This window comes from Antedon mediterranea, chromosome 6, assembly GCF_964355755.1.
Source record: "Antedon mediterranea chromosome 6, ecAntMedi1.1, whole genome shotgun sequence".
Classification (NCBI taxonomy): domain Eukaryota; kingdom Metazoa; phylum Echinodermata; class Crinoidea; order Comatulida; family Antedonidae; genus Antedon; species Antedon mediterranea.
Window position 1 is genome coordinate 29,046,915 of NC_092675.1, and position 24,460 is coordinate 29,071,374.

Sequence of the window (24,460 nt, forward strand, 5' to 3'; positions counted from 1 at the left end):
AATTACGCCACCGAAGTCGAGTTTTAAAGTAGAAAACCCAAACCTAAAATGTTGAAGTCGCATCTGGATAGTTGAAATTTTAACATTATCATAATTATCATAGGTGATTATGTATAGTAATAAGTATAAGTACAATTCTGGGCTCTATTTTCATTATTAGCTCTGCCCCAACGATGGGCTAGTACGAGAAGTATTAATTAATAATCAAACGCAAGTTATTAAAATCAATGATATGGCTTGAAACTAATTTTTCTTTTGCATTACGGATGGAGTAACCAATATTTAACATAGCAAGTTTGAAATATTTTTTTCCAAAAGTAATTTTTCTTCTCGATGTTTTTGTATGTGACTATTTCGATGTGCTCCACCACTGACGCCAAATTGGATCCACTGGAGCACAGTGTATTAACATACGAAAAGATATTAACATTCAGTGACTTATTTCTATCACTGTGCTCCACTGGTGACTTTATTTCTATTTTATATCACTGTGCTCCACTGGCGCCAAATTAGGTCCACTTGAGTACAGTGTATTAACATACAAAAATATTGAATCTTAAGTGACTTTATTTCTATTTTATATCACTGTGGTCCCCTGGTGCCAAATTGTGTCCACTTGAGCACAGTGTTTTAACATACAAAAAGATATTTAAATTTAGTGACTTTATTTCTATTTTATATCACTGTGCTACACCGGGACCAAATTGGGTCCACTTGAGCACAGTGTATTAACATACTAAAATGTTAACATTTAGTAACTTTATTTCTATTTTATATCACTGTGCTCCACTGGCGCCAAATTGTGTCCACTTCAGAACAGTGTATTAACATACAAAACGATATTAAAAGTAGTGACTTATTTCTATTGTATATCACTGTGCTACCCTGGTGCTAAATTGGGTCCACTTGAGCAGTTACCGTAGTACAATTTCTATTATTGAAGTTAATAAAGGCATAAATGGCGCTCCGTAGAGAAGTAGAGAACGCTCCAGTCGTCAGAATGAAGTCCTTTGGCCTAGCCTAGTCTAGTAGTAGGCCTACCTCTTATAACTTTCGATGACTATTTATATGTATTTACTTGTTTTTAGGTAAAAAAAAACATTAAATTTTATTGCGTTCAGTGTTTTTGCAATTTTAACATTCCAAATTTATAATTTTTTGATAGGCCTAGGCCTAGGCCTAACTAGATACTGACTAGCTAGGCTAGTAGGCCTCTTGTAGGCCTATCAATAAGCGCTTTAGGCCGGCCTAGGCCTAGTAGGCTAGGCCTAAGCTAGTTAAGCTAGCTAAGCTAGCTAGGAGGTGTGGCGCAAACTCATACTCTCATTCCAATATATCAGTTGTGAAGGGAAAGACCTGGTGAGAAAGACCAGAAACATAACATGCTTGGAAAGCTCATGTAGCCGGGGTGTGTCGAAAGCGAAGACCTCGAAAGCGAAGATCGAAGACCGAAGACCTCGAAAGCGAAGACCCTACGAAATGGTAGTGTGCACAAAATTCGACCAAAATCGATGATAACACCTTGAATTTACAGATTCTAAAAAAATATTTCGATTTTAATCGTTATGTTATCAAAAAACATGACTTTATCTATTTATTTATTTATTTATTTATTTATGGAGTTAATATGTGATATAGTTTTACGAACAAACACATCGCGCTATTTGCAAGGTGACGGACACACAAGAAGGACCTCGAATTGAATGCAATATTAAATTTCACTTTTTCCGATAACTTTGTATTGTAGCACACGTCGCCTACAATTTAAAGCCATAGCCAACTGTATAGAAAAGTATAGAAATAAACTACAGAAATTGTAAGAAGTAAAGGATGACCATATGCTTATTTAGCCTAATTTTAGAGCCTATAGGCCTATAAAAAGTGTCCGTATCATAGATTTTACACTTGTTTTTAAAAATGTTATACGTACGCGTGAATACAACTTAGAGATCCTTTTTTTTTGCATTTAAATATTATTATGTTGATGTATGTTTATTATCTATAATATTTGCCTATTGTCTAAATGTATGAATAAATACAATAAGATATTTATTTTCCTTTAGTTATTCTGTATAGTATTTTAAACTTGTACATTTTCCCCATTGTAGCCAATACTACAGTATTACTGATTTAATTATTCGCCAGTTTAAAAATGTTTTTCTAATGTATTCATAATGGAAAAATAATATTATCAGTATCGGTTAGTGTGGTTGGCGAAGCGACAGTACTATGTAAAGAAGAAAAATGTAAAATAAATATTTCATTAACCAACGTATGAACTACTAAACGAAAACATCCTACCGCAACGTATTGGCGCGCGCGCAACATAAGAAAATACTCTTCTATCTATTTTTGCATCCCCTCTTACGATCGAGAATCATGATGAACGTAAAGCAGTCGGTGTTGAACACGTCGGTTCCCACTTATGATGACACGCAAGAAGGCGCACTTTGCGTCGATCTGGAAACTAATTCCAGCTCTTAAAATATTTCCCGGGCCAAATTTGGCAGAATATATTCAAATTATGATTTGACAAGAAGTAAAAAGAACGAACGATATAGGCATCAGCGTTCTGCAAATTTTGGTTATAAATCGGTCGTTTCCTGCGACATATCATCTGTTTCACGGCTTCCATAATTCCGAATAATTATGGCATTATGTCAACGTTCACAAAGACAAAAGCCATTCAAAACAAAGATTGAAATAAAAAATATTCCCTCCAAAATTACAAGTTACGGTTGCAATGTGATTAGTGACGATAGTGTGTTCACGTTTAATTTATTTTTCAATATTAAAACGGGTGTTTATTCATATCGGTATTACGTTTACCGACACTGTCAAAAGATTAGTTTAATGAAGTTCCAGTCCCGCCAACCACAATTTTCCTCATCATCAAATAAAAAACTGACTTTTGTTTTCAAGCATTGCCCGTGGTGAATACAAAAAGAGATACTCTCTATAAATCTTTATTAAGTGATGGTGAATGTTTATCGGGCTTAACCACTCTAACCCCCAACCTTCTATCTCACAGGCTTGTGGTTGAGACGACTATTCAACAGTCTCCCGATTTTCAACAGATTGTCGATGTCCCGCTTCTAAATGTTTGCATCCCTGCCATGAGTGTCCATTAACAAAAGAAAACATAAAATTTTAATTAAGAAACAGGTTACCGGTTGTTGACCATTTAAATATAGAATTGACACTAATACAAACAAATCTAACAGAATTATGCTATTATAACGGGTTAACGATCAAGAAAAATGTTCAGAGTGTGATGTCTATCGTTCGTTCTACAGTATTAGCCTTTTGTCAAATTATAATTTGAATACAGTATTATTTTTTACTTTGACATTACAAAGATATAAAATAAAGTTCCGTTAGTTCACGGTAAGCTATTGGGACGAACTGTCATTGGCCCGGGAAATATTTTAAGAGCTGAAATTGGTTTTCAGATCGACGCAAAGTGCGCCGTAAGAAAATAACGTTGCGTGTCATCACAAGTGGGAACCGATGTGTTCAACACCATTTCTGCTTTATTACGTTCATCATGATTCTCGATCGTAAGAGGGGATGCAAAATAGATAGAAGATAGATAGATAGATTTTCTGTTGCGCGCGCCAACGATACGTTGCGGCAGAATTTTTTTTGTTTAGTGGTTCATACGTTGGTTAATGAAATATTTATTTTCCTTAAAAGGAAAATAAATATTTCATTAACCAAAAAAAATTTACATTTTTCTTTACATCATCTGTCGCTTCTCCAACCACACTAAATATTCTGATACTGATATAGGCCCTATTATTTGTCTATTATGAATACATTAGAAAACATTTTGAAACTGGCGATTAAGTAAAATAGCAATAGTTACAATGGGAAAATGTAAAAGTTTAAATACAATACAGGAAAATGAATATCTTATTGTATTTATTCATACATTTAGATAATAAACAATAGGCAAATATTATAGATAAAAAACACATAGCAACATATTTAAATGCAAAAAAGATCTCTGTACCTAACATTTAAAAGCAAGTGTAAAATCTATGATACGGACACTTTTTATAGGCCTATAGGCTCTAAAATAAACCTAAATACCGGGCCTACCGCCATCCTTTACTTCTTACAATTTACTTACTGTAAGTTAATTTCTATACTTATAACCAATTGGCTATGATTTTAAATTGTTATCGGAACAAGTGACATTATTTCATGTGCGAGGTCCTTCTTGTGCGTCCGTCGCCTTGCAAATAGCGCGATGTGTTTGTTCGTAAAACTATATAACATATTAACTCTATTGGCGAAAACACGTGAGCTTGTTCATAGATAAAGTCATGATTTTTTATAATATAACGATTAAAATTGAAATATTTTTTCAGGATCTGTAAATTCAAGGTGTTATCACGATTTTGTATGATTTTGGTCGGATTTTGTGCACACTACTATTTCGTAGGGTCTTCGCTTTCGAGGTCTTCGGTCTTCGATCTTCGCTTTCGAGGTCTTCGCTTTCGACACACCCCATGTAGCCGGCCTAGCTAGGCCTAGCGTATCTTTCTTAATCTGGTGCTAGGCCTAGGCCTACTGCACTTTTGCACCTTCTCTCGAATTTATTTAATTTAAAAACATTCACTTGCTGCGCGGTGAAGTCTTATTATTATGCCCAGATTTAGGTGCAAAAGTACAGTGTGCCTCTTGACTTTTAATAATGTAATGATGAAAAAATAGAGTACTAATAGTACTAGGCTAGGCCTACTATCTAAACATACTAATCATGGAGGTATTATACCCCCATGTATTATTAATTAAATGCACATCAATTGTATTGCCCACTTTACAACCCCGGGAGAGGTTTGTTATGGATGTGTCATTTACAAATAATTATTCATTTATTGACGCAGAGGTGCATCGAAAACGTAAACGGTACCTCATATCAATGAACAATGGCCGTCAATTTACCACGTACACCAACCATATCTTGAACAACACGTTCGCAATGCGTCAAAATGGGTGGGTCATGGTCAACGCACCTCTCCTGGGTCATATGGTGGGTCATAAAATTGACAAGTGTATAACAGTAAGTTTAAAACCAAACTAGAAAATTTGAAATAAAATAATTGAATGTACTGTTACCGGCCATACTAATTACGCCTAGCACAGAGCCCGGTTTCACTAAGTAGTGACCCGATATCGCATGGTGGGGTTTTATGATAAAAGATAATGTTAATACATGTTAGTAATGATTTAGTCGTAAATTTAACTTATATTTTTTTTAAAGTTATGTCAAAATTAACCTTTTCATTCGTTACACCGTATCAACAACAAAACATCACTTATCACAGAGAGGGCGGTCTTCAGTTTTGGAATAAACAATCGGTATTTTGACCGTTGGGTACATATACAAAGTATAAAACATAAATTATGTTAATATCACAATAAAATTAAATGTCATGTATCTTTTATATATTATACATTTTATCATAAAACACTACAGGGCGATATTTATAGTATGACTTACTGTTACTACTAGCTAGGATGATTGTTAATAATATTTGTAGAAAAATTGTCCACTTATTTCTACATACCGTAGGCTAAACAAACCTTTTATGTATAAAGCATTTATAATAACTAAAATATATATTTCATTTTCAGTTTTTGTGTTCAGATGCTGACAGTTTACAAGTGATCTAAATAAAAACATTTTTAATGGCTCATTACCATGGCTACCCACGTCAAAATGAACACAACGATGGTTTTGGAAGCTTACACGAAGAAGAAGCCGATTACGGACTTCCGTTCAATAACGTTCGCACAATGGTGGTGGGAGTGTCGAAAGACGTAGATAGACAAAAAGAAACTGCGTATATAAGAACGTCACCTCGAATTAAACGGCTACCGTTTGGTTTGACATTTTTGCTGGACTCAGGAGGCTATTTTCCATTAGGCTTTATATTTTTCAGTTGGTTGTACAATTCCATATTTGTTCCATATATAGTACTTCATCCTCAATATAATGATGAAAATATTAATATCTACGCAGTAATTGGTAAGTTTGTATTTATGCTTGGTTCCCACTAGAGACGCAACGCAAGGGCATCACGCAACACAAGCGAGTCGACCAATCACAAGCGATGAATTATTCGAACAGTTGCTTGCCATTGGTCGCTTGAACCGTTGCGTCTACGTGCTCGCGTTGCATCCTAGTGGGAACCAAGCTTTAGTGAAACAATTTTCTCTGGTTTCGATTAGTATTAAGATACAGTTCATGAAATGTAAACCAGTAAAGTTTGAATAATGTTTTAAGCTCTGTCTACACTATCAAACTTTGTGTGACAAAGAAATGTGATATGCACATAATTATATGGACATGATGATGTCATATCACTACCATATTTGGAAATATTACTACCATATTTGGGCACATCACACTTTTTGTCAAACTAGCTTGATAGTGTAGACAGAGCCTTATAATTTAACTGTTAATATCTTGAAAGTTATATTATCACAATCCTGCTATAGGATGGGTATAAGGTATTATCTTCAAGCTTAACTTAAAACTGAGGAATTTCGGATTAGGCACCCTCTATGGACCCACCCAACTATGCAGCGTCTACTGAGATCAACACCTCGGGAGACGATCGATAATAAAGAATTTCACCCAATCTGAAAAGTTTATTTCAAGTTATTCTACCCAGAAAAGAAATCTCAACAATATATTTCAATCATCCATTTTGTTAACCATTCATTTTTTTATTCTTTTCCACAGTTTATTATTTTTTCTCTCTTTTCACTTTTGTGTCGTTGTTCCGAGCAACTACAGCTGATCCTGGTCGAGTGGATTTTGAAGGAGGTCCAACGCCCCCTTACGGTAAGTATTCAAACTCTCTAGCTTAAAATTTCAATTGTCATGTATTTGTTATGCAATTAACATACATTTTCTCCAATTTCAAGATACTAATTGCATTTTTTTTTCATCTTGGGAATTTTTTGCAAGGTCTGATAATTGCGCGATGTTAAACTCGTAAAGTGCGCCCTCTGTCTGTCACTGCTTCTATAGCCAAGATCATTGCCAGATTTCTGCAAGGCCTTTACTGTTACATCTCATTCAATTAAAAAAGTGGTTGATTCAATAAATTTTTGGATAGTAGTTGTCATATATACAAATATACAAATATTTTGTATTCGTTGAATGAGGATGAAATTTCTGTTTTATTCAACTCGTGGAAATATTCTCCCCATTCAACTCATAATTTTCATTTGTATATTTTTGTATTGTTGGCTGTAGTAAGTAGCAGAATTAAAATGTCATTATTTGAGATGATCCTGTTCTATGTTAATTATTGTAGTTATAATCCATCATGTGGTTCTGGTCTATTTAGGTGCAAATGATTGGTCTCTTTGTCAAAAATGTATGGTTCAACGGCCAATCAAATCTCACCACTGTAGTCGATGTATGCGTTGTATACGTAAGATGGATCATCATTGTCCGTGGTAAGAACTTAAAAATACAGTACATATAACTGTTAAAATTTAGGCTTAGTATTTAGTAGAAACAAGCTCAAATCAAGGCTCAGCATGTGAGCCGTGATTGTAAGGTAGGCCTAGGTTTACAAATGTGTAAGTCTAAATTTGCTTGAACTTTTTATGCCAGTCTTATTAGATTTGACTTGCGCTGAGTTGACTGTACTTAAAGTACTGTTACTAAGTATAGTATTGTTATATTAAACAATTTGTATTTGCTGCCCTCATGAAAAATGAATAACTATCATGGCCCGTTTTTTATTTGATTATGTAACAATAATTAATACATGTTTTGACTTGTAACGATGACTCATTTGAACAAGATGTGTTTAGAATTGATAGACTTACAAAGTTTAATTGTGTTGTTATTTGTTTAGTTATAATTAAGAAGCACATGACATATTATATATGTGCATATTAATCACATTGTGTTAGTTACAGTCATCATCACATGCCAATTATTGCTATTTTTGCAAATAATAGCTTTACATATAAATTTAAGGTGATTTATTCATCTTAACTCAAATTCAACTTTGCAATAGTTGTCACATCAATTTTGATAGTGTAAACCGAGCTTATGAGGCCAAGAAAAAGCAAGGTTTATTTTATTGATTTTTAATATTCTGACTTTAAAATGTGAACAGATAATAAAGTAAGGTTTCTGATTAATTTTAATAATTTTAAATCAAAAATACATAAAGTATCTTGTCATTTAATAATTAATGGATAATTAAAACTGTTTGAAATGCAAGTAAAAAACATGATTAACATTAAAATTATATTAAGTATACAAATCTGAAACATCATTTCATTTTTACAATTGTACATTAAAAGTAATCAAAGAAATTGAGAGAATGAGATAAAATATAAAATATTAATAATAATTAACAAATATTTATTACTTAATACTTAAAGTATTATTTATTCATTGTTTCGTAGGATAAATAATTGTGTCGGTGAAGACAATCACTGGTTGTTTTTGTTGTTGGTCTTTTACGCAGCGTTGCTTAGTATTTACACATTTATACTTCAAATCTTACATTTCTACTATTTTCCACCTTGTGTATCATGTGATAAGGTAAGTAATTAATAATTACAATTATAGAAATTTGATGTTTGTTTATGGGTTATTACTTGATTTGAAATATTGTACTTAAACACCCCGCTTACACCTCCCTCAAAGAAAACCCCCAATAGAACATCATTTTGAAAAAACATCCCCCTCCCCCCCTACTTATTTGAATAAATATGGTAAACAGTATATACAGTATATAGTTTAATGGAAAACAATCAGAGCACAATATAATATTGTCTTTTTTTATGTGCCATATCAAATATTTTTACAATTTGTCACAAATCAAATTAAATTTCAATAATTGTGCTCTTTGGTCAGAGTCAAACAGTCTAAGCCCTTGTCTGCTCTCTGTAGGCCTGTTCCTTTGCTTTTTTCAATCCATCTTTCCTTGTCAAGTCTCTGTGTTATCTATACAATCTATCACAGAGGCTTATGTATCTGAAAATAATTTTTGTAATTTGATTTAGGTGTTTATCATGCTTTCAAATATAACTACCTTATGTTTCTGTTGTCATGTGACTTCAGTCTCAAGAGGAACATTGTTTTTTTTCCTGCTTTACTGCTTAAATGCAGTAAAAAGTTAAACACTGACAAAATATTGTATTTATAGCTTGTATTGTAAAATTTATTTATTTATTTTTTTTAAAGCAAAAACAAGTTGTTCATAGTTTCCAAGTTTGTGCAAGTTTCTTGTATACAGTATACTGTAGCTACATTTTATAGAAATTGAAATGTACTTTCATATATTTGTATTTAATGTTATATATCTTGGGGTAGGTCAAACAAAGTCTTTCTGACTTATATTACCCTCCCCCACATGATTACTTCATTGTATTTATTATCCTGTATGCGATAATATTGTGGAAATAAATTAAAAATTTAATTAAAAAGTTTCATTATTAGATAAGACAATTTATTTTTCAGTCGTTATTCATCCACCACAACAGTCGTTGGTTTATGTACGTCGTCTTCGTTCTAGCAATTCTACTGACAATTATTTGCGTTGGTCAAGTGTATACACAGGTTATTAACATAGCTACCGTAAGTTGACAGTATTTTTATGATTTAACTTTACTTTACCAGCACAATAGCTTTAACTTTAATCTTTACCGTTTTGATTGATTGATTATTTATTCTGTTTAATTGTAAAATTATATAGTGCACATGGTGTGACCTAAATTCAAGCTGCCAATGATGGAGTTTTTGCAGTTTTCATCCAGATTAATAAATATACCATTTGCTTGGGTAATTTAATAAAGCCATTTTACTTTAAGTATTCCTTGATGTGTCATGCCATTTATTTCATACAGTATAATAATATATTTATAAGTGCAATGGAACATTGGTTATCATCAATGATTGTGCTCCTGACTGACAATCGACTACGACCCCAAAATGTGTTCTATGTACATTAGAACTACGAAGTCCTGTTTTGTAAATAGCATTAATATATACAATTCTAACATTCAACGATAACTCATTGCTGTAATATTTGTTTTGAATTTTTAATCGTGTTAACAGTATTTTACATGGCCTATGGTGTTTTTGCAATCTGCATTTTAAATAGTTTTTTAATGGTATTTTAACACAGGCCTATAAATAGTGTTTCAACATTGTCTTTTGCATTTTAATGTATTTGTCTTTGTTGTTTTATTGTCTTAATTATGCCAAGAAAAATGAATATCCATTTTAAAGTGGACCAAAACTTTCCTGAATCTTGGCTTGCATAAAAAAAAATTAAATAAATCAAAATCACTGATGCAACAAGAATAACATTTGTAAAAATGTGGTTTAAAAGCTGCCCTCTATCTACTACTTGCGTATGAACTCCACTGTGTGAGGCTTACCATACAGTTAACAGTTGTGTAACGATAACCTTTGTTCAGATACCAAAATGTGTACTCTGCGTACAAAACTCTTTCGTTATCCTCTTTTTTTCTTCGATTTGAACACGTCCTTGACGAGAACATTGATTTTGACATTAATCTTGTATTACATTCAATGTCATTGTCTTTAACTTTAGTGATTTCCTTTTTTATACAATTTTCATATATGCCCTTGATATTATGGCTTAAATAAAATTGTATATTGTCTTAAATAAAGACTCTTATAATAAGCCATTTTGTAAATTTATCCTTCGAAAACATCAAATGGAATTGTATTTTTAAAATGCCATATTATTTTTTATCATGTTTGAGATTTTACCTCAATACTAAAACGAGTACTACACTAGATGAGAATTGGAATACAAACATAAGTTGTGTCAGTTTGTCTGTATGATGATTTCCTCGCAGACCTATTGTTACAGTAATCTAGTTAAATGGTTTAAACTCTGACCCATTACAAGAAGATATACCGCAATTCAATACCAGGTTTGTTTGTTAATGATTTAACTAAATGCTATAAATTAAATTGCATTTGACAACAACAAAGCTGTTTAATAACACTACAGAATGTGTATATGTATACTGCCCTCCATAATCAATTATATATTTTTTTTCTTTTAATATTTAGTTGAGATTAGTGGATATTTCGACTAATGATAAAAACCAGATTATAGTATGGCTTACTTGGTTTACTTCTAATAGATGTAGATTTAAACTATTTGAAACTCATTTTCTACATTTCAACTGTATTCAAATTAGTCATTATGTTTGTTTTTAAAAATCTATATTAATATTGTTCTCAATTTTGTCCAAGTACTCTCACTTCACCTGATGATGGTGTAGTGTTGCCTGAAAGGTCTGCTAATTTTTCTGTCCGTTTTACTTTATCGTTCTGATTTAGATTTTTTCTTATTTTATTTGTATCTCAATTGAGATCCAGCCACTGATACCCACAGCAATGCATTGTCATTTTATCAGTAAGTTGCCTTTGGATTTATATAATATATTTAATGATATAGAATTCCCAACAAGACTCCCAGTCCATTCTGCTGTAAATGAGTATAATGCTCCTAGTAAACAATGCTGTCAGACTTTCCAACCTTCCGATTTCTCCGAGAGCCCCCAAAATGTTCATCCGATCTCCCAAATATTAACAAAATCTCACAAAATGTTGTTTTAAATATTCGTCAAATTTGTTAAAAATATGTCATTTATTAACAGTTTGTAAAATCACAAACATTCAAATTTCATATCAAACTTAGATTAATGTCATCCCTAAAGTGGAAAGTGGCAATAGAGATAGTCAGAGGACTTGAACCAGACTCCATGAGTATCCATATAAGTACTAAACCATTGACTGAACATTATTTAAAATAAGTAAGTTAAGCGGACAGATGAATACACCTCATGACTGATTTACTAATCATAATGCAATGTCATCATTTCCTCCTATAGCTCTAAATTCTAGATTATACAGTATAAAATGAGGTTAATTTGTTTATGAAAATCTGTTTCTGTTACAGGTGTATTAATGTTTTGCTAATTGTAAGGTCGGTTATATTTCGTTGATCGTTAGCTCTACATCTTAACGAGCTATCAGCTCTAATTCCACGAATACAGGATGCGCTTGCTCATCATTTGTTTATTGAACTAGAACCTGGAGAACTAGGCCGCATAAATTAACTATAATTCATCGGCAAATTAATCATATAATTTCATTGTTGTAAATTACCAACATTATTCTTATGTTCTAATATTGCGTGACAATATATTTTTTTTATATAATATAAATTATTGATTAACTTAAATAAAGTTTTTTAGTTAAATTTTAAATAAAGATAAACAAAAATAATGATTTCAATTTAAAAAAAATAAAATCGACAGTTACATTTTATTTGAAATTCGTTGACTTCTTTTTTACCATTTGACACATACAATTTGTTTTCGATACAATTTTTCGTAAAAGTGAATGAATATGTGACATTCATTCAACAAAATTATTCTTTCAGGGGCCAACATATCTTGAATATAGATAATTTAGGTTAGTTTAAGATGTAAAGCTCTGTTTACACTATCAAACTATATGTGACAAACAAATGTGATGTGCCCATATGGACATGATGATGTCATATCACTACCATATTTGGGCATCACTACCATAAATCCGGCACATCACACCTTTTTTGTCAAACTAGTGATAGTTTAAAAATGTTTTTTAGGTGAACAGCTTAAAGTCAAATCAAAATATTAATGTACAGTTACCTTTGATAAAAATATGAATGTTCTAAATTTATAAAAGTGAAAGGAAAAAACTAAATCTCAATTATGTGCTTTCCTTTTTTTATTATGGGATTTCCGTCGATTCTACCTCAATTTTTTTGTTTCAAATTAATTACATTTATGGAGTTAATTATCATGTATTTAAATAAATTATTGTATTGTTTATGGAACATAATTTTAGAAAATGAATATACATTATATAGTATAGTATATTTTATTTTAATAGTCATGCTGTTTAACCCATCGTATTCTACCTCCGAAGCCCTTCCACCTCCAGCATGAGGCCAATACATGCATCATCTGTATTTGTGCTGGGACATCTTTTGACTTCTCTGTTTATGCTATGTTAGAATAACGGAATTAAAGCAATATGATGTGGAGATTTTAAAACAGCATTGAGTTAATTTGATAGTTTATTCATCATGTAATTGGCGAGTTTCACGCTTTTGGATGCGAAAAGAAAAGAAAGGAAAGTCTTTATCTATTTATATTCTTGTAAGAATTAGCCTTTTCTCTAAAGATTTTAAAGTTGAAAGTTTCTAAAACTGTTGTTCTAAATTTACATAATACTTGCGTCGGAAGCTACTGACTTTCAAGATCTTTATTGAATTCTGTTTTCAGTTTTCTGTATTTTTAGATACCCTGCCTAAATAAGTCCAATTATTCATGATATCTTTCAATAAAAGTGACTTCTTTGGGTTATTTCTTGTTAAGTCATTGATTGACAACATACAAAATTGTTAATAAATAATTTATGTAGCTTGAAATTGATATAATATAATTTTGAAATCTGTCAGTGACCTTGATGTTGAATAATTTGACCTTGACAATGTCCTTCATCGCAGCAAAGCTGTTGATAAAAAAGCGTTATATGTTGACAACATGTACAGGTTTAATGATACTAGATTTGATGTACTTTATAAAATGCTAGAAACTGATAAATATATTGCTATTATATTTAAATTGGAACACAAAGATAAAAACCCTAAACCGTCCTGTTAAAATAAAGAAGTTTATGAGAATTTTGTAACACCCTAGCGTGCCCCAGCCAACCCCCTCAATCCCCTGCCAGCAACAGTAACAGGTTTAAAAATTATTTGTTCTCTCTGAAGGCAATTCTGGTCTAACATAGATTGTCAGTCTGATTTTTTTCGCATTTATAAATTAATTGCATTTATGACTTCTCTGTATATTTATTTCTAATATTATTAATATTTGAGAATTATATAATTTTTAATATCTTATTTAGCAGCTTAATTTTTATAACCATAAGAGTAAGACCACTATCTCCTTTCCAGTTTTGTGCGAGTGTGTATGTATACATTATTATTAACCATACATCAGAAATTTATAATTTTTTAAATATCCTATTTCATAGCTTAAACTTTCAACAATGAGAACTCCTATTTAGTTTTTTACAATATGCAAATTAAGCGCTCACTATCACATCAAATATTTCAACAACAGAATTCACTGTTCAAACTTGTTCGTTTTGCAACAACAATTACTGACAGATACTTGACGAAGTTTAAGTACTAGTTAAAACTAGATGAAACAAGGTAAAGTTCAATTTTGGTTTTAAATTTTCAAGGTCATATTTTATTATAAGTTACAAATTTCTCTTCAATTTAAGTGTCTTAATTGCAGTTTCCTTTAAAGTAAAATCGTATTTATCTTTTTTGTGAAATAGGTATTATATAGTAAGAAAGCCTGCGCTGTAGAACCCCTTACTTTCCAAACTTCAATCTATTAAGCATTTTGTACTTTTTGGCAAAGTAAGAAACAGCATGAGTAAAAGCAAACACTTTCTTCAGGTGGGACTTGAAGATGTTGGTCATAAAAACCTATGATAAACTGTAAACCTCCTAGTATACAATTGACATTAATTTAATGTTATCCAAATTTCAAAACAACATTCTTTCTTGCATAATACTATTTCTTTTATCTCAATACAGCTTCGTTCATTTAGCCCATATGTACTTTATTTAGGTCACAATAACTAATTTGATTACATGAAATAGAATTTATAAATTAAATGAATATTAAACTTCCTTAATATAGAAAACTTTGCAAGAGAGTGAGCGCCTGTGGGTCCAATTAAGGCTAGACCTAGATTACAATATATTTCAAGATTACTATAATTGTTGATATTAGGCACTGACAGACTTACTATAACAATATTTAAGTGACAGGTGTATTAATATATATAAACATTTTTTAATGTTTATTTCATCATGGTAATTTCTAAAATTCAGTTCAATAAATCTTATTAACCTAAATTTGGACTTATGATTTGTTTCAGTCATATTCACTAACTTAGTAAACAATGTATTGAAAAGTATAATCTGTGTAAAGTAGATTAGAATTGGTGTAAAATAAATTAGAATCAGTTTAAAATAAATTGGAATCAGTGTAAAGTAGATTAGAATTGGTGCAAAGTACAGTAGATTAAAATCCGTGTAAAGCAGAGTAGAATCAGTGTAAAGTAGATTAGAATCAGTGTAAAATAAATTAGAATCAGTTTAAAGTAGATTAGAATCAGTGTAAATTAGATTAGAATCAGTGTAAAGCAGATTAGAATTAGTGTAAAATAGATTATAATTAGTGTATATTACATTAGAATTAGTGTAACAAATTGTTTTTAGCATTAAAATTAGCATAACCTTTATTTCAATGTATTATTTTATTTTAAAATATTTGGAAAAATAATTATTTTTAAATTTTTTTACATAAATTCAACATTGGTTAATTAAGTTATTGTTTGTAAACATGATCTAAAGTCATCATGAATGCTGATTTTTTTTAGACTGTTCTTGTTAAGCTTATTTTACAATCACACAAATGATAGTCAAAGTTTGTACCAAGATTGAAACTAACAATCTTCAAATTTCTAACTACATTCAGGCACTTTTTAGACTAAAATAGTGTAGTCTACATTTTGATTTACAATTTATCTCCTTATTCATTGTAATTTTCGATACAAGGATAAAAATAGAAATTTCACAAGGAAAGCCCAAAACAAAAGTTGTAAGCTTTTAATTTGAATATTAACAAGATTATTGTAGGCCTAAAGATTGCCATCGTCACGTTTCTTTTTTCTGGCGTGTTGCCCATGTGATTAGCGACTCATCGCATTCCTTTCAATGTCAATTGCTCCCTAGAAACTACATCAAGTAAGATGTGATAGGGAGGAGTATCAAAATGTTTAATAACTAAATTAAAAAAATATTATAGTAAGACATTTTTTTTAAAGTTCTTGTTGGGTGGAAAGTTTTCTCTTCTGAGTATTTGCCAAATATTATACTGTATTTTTCAAGTATATTCAATTTTCGTGTATTCACGTATTTTATTTTGAATTTAATTAATGTTTTCTAAAGCTCTGTCTACACTATCAAACTTTATGTGATGTGCCCATATATGGACATGATGATGTCATATCACTACCATATTTGGACACATCACACTTGTTTGATAGTATAGACAGAGCATTAGTCAAATAATTAAAAAAAAACGCTGGTTTGCAGTTGTTTTTGATAATATTACCTTAGTTTTTGTAGAAAAGAACCCTTTCCTTTGTCACAAACTATTAATAAAAATGTTTTTGAAGGTAAATCTTAGTGATGTGATCAAAAGTTTAAATTTAAAAATTACAAATGTACAATATATATTTTGGATCCTCTGTATTTATTTTCACAACCTGTATCATCATTAGATGAAAAAAAAATGTTTATGAAATAAAAATCAGATTGAAAAACGGATAATAAATATGAGTAATAATAATAATTATTATTTATTTTGAATTATTTATCTCACACTGGATAGCTATTTATATGAAATTTATAAATTCTTTCAATTTCTGCACCTCTTTTTATGTACTGTATTTGTATGACCTATTTCTTAAAGGTAAACACATTTTATTACCTGTAAAATAAGATGGGGTTTGTTCCACATCAACACCCAGCATGTCATCTTCTAGGTAAAAGAAAGTCCATATACTTAGTGTATATACAACACTAGTTTATGTCATCCTATCCACTTGTTTTAATATTTATATTGTTTTCTAAGGATAAATTGTGTATTTTTTTTACAAACTGCAGGGCATCACGTATGCAAAACCCAGGAGAGCAACAAATCGCTCTCCTCAAATCACCGAGGAGAGCAATTCGCTCTCCTTGAAAAAATTTTAAATCGCTCTCCTCAAATGTTTATGTAAATATGTAAAAAAATTACAATTATTAATTTTTTGTACACATTTTTTTTGCCCGACAGGGGTGGGGATAACCCCCCCCCCCTCCCCCGCCGGGCACAACAAATGTATACTGTACCTCTCCCCTAAAATCCCCACACCCACCTTCACACAATATTTTCCGTGGGGATCGTATTATTCTACAGTAAAAAAACTCAAGCCAATTTTTTTTTTATGGCCTGGGTAGATTGGGTTTCAGGAGCCTGGAGAATCCTGTCCTGGCCAACTATCTATGCCTTTTAGCCTAGCTTTTCTAGCCTAGCTTGTTGGCCTAGAAATCAGACAGAAAACCTGAAAAGTATTTACCTGCAATTCATATATTATACAATTCTAACATGTAACAGCCATTAAAATATTGATAATAAGTTACAAAGTGTCATTTTAAAATAATTAAGAAAGATATTTGATCGTGTTTACATGTGTCACACATGGGCGCACGCACAATAGGGGAGGGCTGAGAGAGCTTCTAGAAGATGCTGACGTCACACGTCAGCACGTGTTTTGAGGAGGATTTGAGTGACCAAAATTGGTTAGAACTTTCGAAGAAATAATCCATCTTCAAAATGACATAATTAAAGCAACCAGCAGCTAAGCTTTTTTAAATAATAAACATTATATTTAGGCCTCCTATATTAATGTTTCCTTTTAAAATTAAATATATTTTATTAACTCGTTCCATAAAAACATAAAGGGAAAAATTATTGGTTGGGACATGATCTTCCTGTAAAGGAGGTGTTTCTATGACACCGTACTGGTTGCACTATGAGGCGATGAAGTAAACTCGCCCTTGAATGCGCGCAGGCAGGGGAATCCCCTTTGTTGGTACCTCGCACTAGAGCGCGATGAATTGCTCTCCTTTTCGAAGGTTGTTGATTGCGATCGCGCTCGCGATCCTTAGGCTTGTAGCTTTATAACTTAGCTTATATATTATTAGCCTAGGCCTAGATTGGTTTTAACTTTTAAAAATCCACGTGTTTTTAGGCCTCTTGACAGAAAAATCAACACTGTCAAAAGCTAGGCTCTATTTTGAAAATTAAGGAGCGCGATAAATTGCTCTCCTCGAAGCCTGTTGAGGAGCGCGGAGGAGCGCGGTCGCGCAGGCGCTCCTTATAAATGATGCCCTGAAACTGCTATGGGTTATTCTGTTTAAATGTCATAGTTCGTTGGAAAACGGATGTTAAAATTAAGTAGTTGATTATGTTGTCAAACTACCGTTGCCTATGGCCATTGAACCATTCATCATGGCACACACATAGTATAAATATAATGAAATACAAAGGGTAGTGTACTGTTTAATTATATTATACCAAAGGCTAATGAACCAAATAATGTATTAAAATGACACTTTTCACTTGTTTGCAGATCCTTTTAAAACTAGAGATTAAAGTTTTTATTTAAAAATTACCGCCTGTATTCTTAAACCAAACTTTAGTCATAGTTCGAAATTCGACTTCAAAAAGTACTAGTTCGAGCTATTAATAAAAGCTAGGCTAGGACTAAAAAATTTGATCTGTCTCGATTTAGTCGCCGATTTAGTTGTTTTAGTTCAGTTTATGAATTAAATTGATTTTTAAAGTTTTAGCTCGAACTACGACTAAAGTCCGGTTTAAGAATACGGGCGTACAGTACATGTCAGTAGGCTACACTATTATTCACAAGTATAATGATCTAATACTAATAATGAAAGTAAATGTTTGCTAAAGCTCTGTCTACAGTATCAAACTTTATGTGACAAAAAAATGTGATGTGCCCATATATGGATATGATGATGTTATATTACTACTGTATTTGGGCATATCACCACCATATTTGGGCACATCACACTTTTTTGGTCAAACTAGTTTGATAGTGTAGACAGAGCTTTATCCAAGGGATATCAAAATTACTGGAATTGTACTGGGAAGGATTTACACAACATTTGAAATTTATCATCTTGGATCTAATATAGCAGCCACGTTGATGTCTGAAATCCCCACTTATCATCAATGACTTTACGTTGCCTAACTTTATTCATCAAAAAGGCAGTAATGTACTAGAAGTTTTTCAAGCTACATCTGAAACTTACTTTCCAAGATATTTTTGCTTGTTAATATCATTTAATTGTCATGGTTAAACATATATTTGTTTAGAATATTTGATATAATCACAATTTAAAAGTAAAATATAGCATTATTTTCCTTTTCAATTAAATGATTTTGTCATATCATTTTTCAACATTTCATATTTAATATTACAAGAAGTAAGGGTAGATAGATGACTGAGTCATAACACATGTTTATTATTGTTTTATCTTAACTTGTGTCACATGTTCTAAACATTGACAATCATGCACAATTTTCCCCAGGTGCCTCCTAACCAATCCAGGTACCTCCTAACCAGTTGTTTATCTTCAGGAACCTTGTCAAAATTATTCTACTGCAATTACTGCAGTAATTGCAATTCAATTTTTAACCTGTTTATTGAAGTGACTGCTTTATAAACTTCTTCATTGAAACAAACTAAAAGTATAAGTTATTGCAGTAAAAAATGTAGTTACTGCAGTAACTGCAGTATAATTATTTTGACATGATCTCTTACTTCTACAGTACTGTACATCCAAAGGTAAATTATTGAAAAAAAAATGACATTGTTGTGGCTAGATCTCAGTGGAGATACAAATAAAATAAGCAAAAAGCTAAATCAAAACAATAAAGTAAAACAGCCAGAAAGAGAATGCTGAACTTTCTGATAATCATCCTAATCCTTTTCGTTTGCTTATTTATTCGACCAACATAAAATAAATACAGTATTTTTAAAGAGGCAAAAAAAGCTGGGCAGGGCAACTTAAGCAAAATAACTGAAATGAGTCAGCTACCTCTGTATTATTTTTTTTAGCTTTTAATCGACAATATTAATTAAATTAATTTCTGGACATGAAAAATATTTTTTTAATTGTTATCCTTCAAGTGCATTTTGCAAACGTCATTGACTTAATTTTGCAGGTACTGTAGGCCTACCAGTAATATAACAGTTTTATTACAGTATTTTATTATGATGAAATGTTCTGTACATATTATTTAATAACATTTCCATAACTCCATTAATGAATAGTAATATCAATAAAATAATGTTTGTTCAGTCTCAAGGACATGTGACTCTTGTGTTCATTTGCTTGGTTTTTAAAAATATAATTATCATCTATAGGACTAGTACAACAAATAGAAAGGCTGTGAAGATCTTAGATTTCCTACCACAATTTTATGATAAAGTGTTGTCTTTACTTACTTTTTTCATTTGTTCTTATTTGTTTAAACAAGATACGAACCTATGATAAACCTATGAACAATGTCCTAAAGATTTATTTGTCCAACGGAGTGACGACTTTGACAATTTTTGTTCTGAAATCCTTTTAATTTAGATTTCTATATTTTCCTTGTAACTTGCTAATGGCCCTTTTGCTTTGGCTAGTCCTTACTTAAGGTAGGCATTTGTCCTAGCTTTTTATATTAGTATTTTATTATTGTATTCATTCATAATGTTTTCCTTTTGTTTTATTAAATATAAGTGGTATAAGATAATGTAATGCAATTAAAAGATTGCTTGTTCTTGCAGAGTCGTACAACTGTTGAATCAATAATTTATGCAAAAATACCACCTAATAGAAGGTAAGGCTGTATTTTATTATATTGGATTTGGTTTATAGGTTTATTTTAGTTAAGTCTACATAAAGAAAATATGAGAGATGAAAAGCAGTAAAAGAAAATTAGGAGAAAAAAAGAGACTTTTTTAAAACCAGAATTTTCTTATGGTCCAATCCTCTTTCCGCCTTTCAAATACTTATGAGTGTTAAGCGTGGTTCCCACTAGTGACGCAACACAAGGACGTAACGCAACGCAAGTGAATTGACCAATCACAAGCGATGGCTTATTCGCTTGTGATTGCTAACTGTCTATAACTTCGCTTGTCATTGGTTAAAACGCTTGCGTTGCGTTTACGTCCTTGCGTTACGCTCTAGTGGGAACCAAGCTTTAAGCTCTGTCTACACTATCAAACTTTATATAACAAAAAAATGTGATATGCCCATATATGGACATGATGATGTCATATTACTACCATATTTGGGCATATCACATCACGCTTTTTTTTTGTCAAACTAGTTAGATAGGGTGTAGGCAGAGCTTTACAATACATAAAAACCACACAAGAAGTTTCACAAAACAGTATGCTTATAAAAAAACAATAATAATTTTTACAAAACAGTATATATATGAAAAAAAATCTTATTATTCTTCCATACTTGTTTATTTAATGCTGATGTTTGTCTGATACAATTTGTGTATTTCTGTGTAGGCCAACTCTTGCAAAACAGACTTCTTTCAAAAATTTCAAAGATGTGTTTGGTACAAGCTGGGTGATATGCTGGTTGAACCCATTTAGACGAAGGCAAGCAAAACCAATGATCTTTTATCCTCACCAAACTGTCTGATACTGTACTTTTCATTCTTTTAACTTTTTCAGTACAATAATGTATAATAATGATTGACCACAGTGATGTAACCACTATTGGGGCTTTCTGGTTAAACCCATTGGCCCCAAAGATTAAGGGACCCCAGAGCATGAGAAACCTCAATGCAACTACCAAGCATTGGAGGACCTCTTAGGAGTTGAAAACCAGGGGCCTTTGTCCATGTTATGCCACTGATGAAACACCTTGATTCTTGTCTTGGTTATTCATATATACATAGAAATTGTGTTGGTTTCAATGCAAATACAGTCACTTTCTCGTACATTGATGTTCAACAATGTAAAGTGTCCAGCTGGATCAGAGCTTTTGAAGACCCTGCTTTATGAGAGACGATATACCACTAACTAACCCTCCCCTGTCTCATGGCGCGGTGCCCTTCTGAATCACTTGGCTCTGATGAGACAACATAGGCCTATGCTTAGCATTCTTAGCTAAGGCCTCACATTTAAACGCTGCTTTTAACACAGCAATTTTAACCCCCAAACAATTACATTAGTTCAAATATTATTTATAGTTTTGAAAATTCCATGTTTAAGTGTAATTTAAACTGTATATTTAAGGTTTATATGTACATTATTATTATTCATGAGCACCGTCCTGTGTCTTCCTGTCATGTTTCGTAAAGTCCCTATTATAATTAGTGACACTGACATGTCTGAGTGAAACACCACATTCAACATCTCATGAGGTGTATCCCATTTCTACAATCTTAGAATGATGGTTTTTACCATGATTGTCAATATTGTCACCGTCTGTGTCTTGTCACGCTGAAAACCGCTAAGCACCAGACTAGCTCCCTCAGGGAGTCTGGTTGAGCTTAAATTGAGTTGATAAAACATGGGATATATTCCTCTATAAAGTGCACAAAATTGTAACATTTTATTCATTTAATGTGTTTATTTTATACTTATTTATTGTTTTACAGATTGTTAGTTATAATTTTTAATTTAGTTATATTGAAATTAAATCATGATATACAACATTTTTTTCAATCTGTAAATATTGGACAAACGTACAAATTGTAAGTTAACATTTTATTTATTGAATGTTGTTATATGTCTATTTATACATCATACATTGTACCATGATGTTTAACTTATTATTACAGATTAATAGTTAATGATTTACTTTTAATTGAAATTATATCATGATAAACAATTTAAAATTTGGTCTGTACATATTGGACAAATCTTATGTAATATTAATGTATGTGTTAATGGTATAAAACTGTAAATTAATTCATAAATGGTATTCAAAACCATAAATTGTTTCCATTCATATATGTACAATTTGAAAAAATATATATTTAATAGTCTAGGTTATATTTAGTTAAACTTTTCCCTGGGCCCAGCTCAGGGGCTCCCATAAGCTATGGGACCCTGTGTTTAGCCAGTGAGCACTTATAGCCATTATTTTAGGACAGAATCTGGACAAATTTACAGATCACTGGCATCTAATAATGAAGACATTATTGTCAACATTTGCTAAGCAAAACAAGATTCTTTATTTAAATAAAAACACCAAATAGTTTTGGCCTTAGGAAAATAAGATAGTGATCAAGATGACAATCTAAATAATATAATATCAACACAAGTGTTTAGAAACATATTTCGTAGATTCGTAGTTTTTAAAATTATTTTATATGGGTAATTTGAGGATATAGGATAAAGATGGTGATGGGAAAAATTTAGTTTATATTATCCTAATTAATAAAAAAGGGATATGTGGTTTGTTAGTAATATCAGAATACAATTGTACTCTTCCCTAGTAATATTACTCAAGTAAAAGGAAGGATATTTTATAATAAAATAATAAATATGAATAGTTTTTTAACGTAATTAGGCAAACAAAATTAATAATTGGAAGGAAAAGATAAAGAGGACATTCCATAGCAATTTTAAGTATTATTTAGTTTTACAAGAAGGTCAATGTAATTGTGTTATTCACAATTAAATTGCTGTACAATCTATATACAAGAGTTTATGACATTTAACTCTGTAAAGTCACATGGTACACAGCAGACAGTCACATGGTACACAGCAGACATGTTGTGTCATTTTCATCACTTCAATACATGCGCAAAATATGAGCAACATACACCTTTTTATTCTATTTTCTCAAACTTACATGGGAAAAATCCAGAGGTAGGGATTGGTGTTGCTTGTACCTGCCTTTCACAGCTAAATTATGGACTATTTTTTGATACCTACCTTTGACAGCAGACTACAGTATTGAATTTATATACATATATTATTATATGTAGGCACTCCCCTATTAACAAATCGTGGATGCGCTTATCACTTAAGTGCACAAATTGATGATGATAATAATAGTTAATTTTTTATGCCCAAAATGTACTGAAGTACTTGCAGCAATGAATAATTATGCATACATGTGCGAGGGTATTCATTTTGACTGACTGGAAGAGAACAGTTTTTATTAATTATGTCCATCTTTATTAATTCATATTATTCTTAAATAATGAAATGAATAACAGATTGTTAATAGATATGAATAACAATATTTATATAAAGGAAAATTTAAATGAAAAAATGAATGAGTCTTGTATCTATATTAGACAACTAGCATTTTGTGTCAAAATCTTTCAATTTCGGTTCTATTGCATGGTCACCTTTTTGTAAACGTTTTGAGAATTGTCGGTGGCTTGCATGTTGAAAAAAAACGAACCTGTGTGTCTTTCATCTATTCAGTGGCCTAAAGCTGCCCTTTTTAATAATAAATGTTTCGTATTCATTGAATGGGCAGATGAAAGCCTGACTGTTTTAATTTACTCATGAAGAGATCCTGCCCATTCAACTTGTATACTAAATGTAATAATCTGTTTGCAGACAGTTTTAATTATTATGGGGATGCATAATAGTATTTTTGTATTTGTCTCATTATAAATTGCCGCTCTTTTTATTGTATTGCTTTACCAGTGATAGAAACTAATA

The 24,460-nt window shown here is 31.4% G+C and overlaps 1 protein-coding gene across 1 annotated transcript; it reads left to right on the plus strand.

The window, feature by feature from the left end:
- Positions 1-1,007: 1,007 nt before the first annotated feature.
- LOC140051488 (palmitoyltransferase ZDHHC21-like) lies at positions 1,008-23,322 on the plus strand. Its single transcript, XM_072096723.1, has 8 exons — positions 1,008-1,088; positions 5,647-6,040; positions 6,761-6,862; positions 7,374-7,485; positions 8,455-8,593; positions 9,515-9,631; positions 20,594-20,646; positions 21,332-23,322. Exons 2-8 carry the CDS (start codon positions 5,701-5,703, stop codon positions 21,465-21,467), a joined length of 999 nt encoding a protein of 332 aa, XP_071952824.1. The 5' UTR covers positions 1,008-1,088; positions 5,647-5,700; the 3' UTR covers positions 21,468-23,322.
- Positions 23,323-24,460: the final 1,138 nt, after the last annotated feature.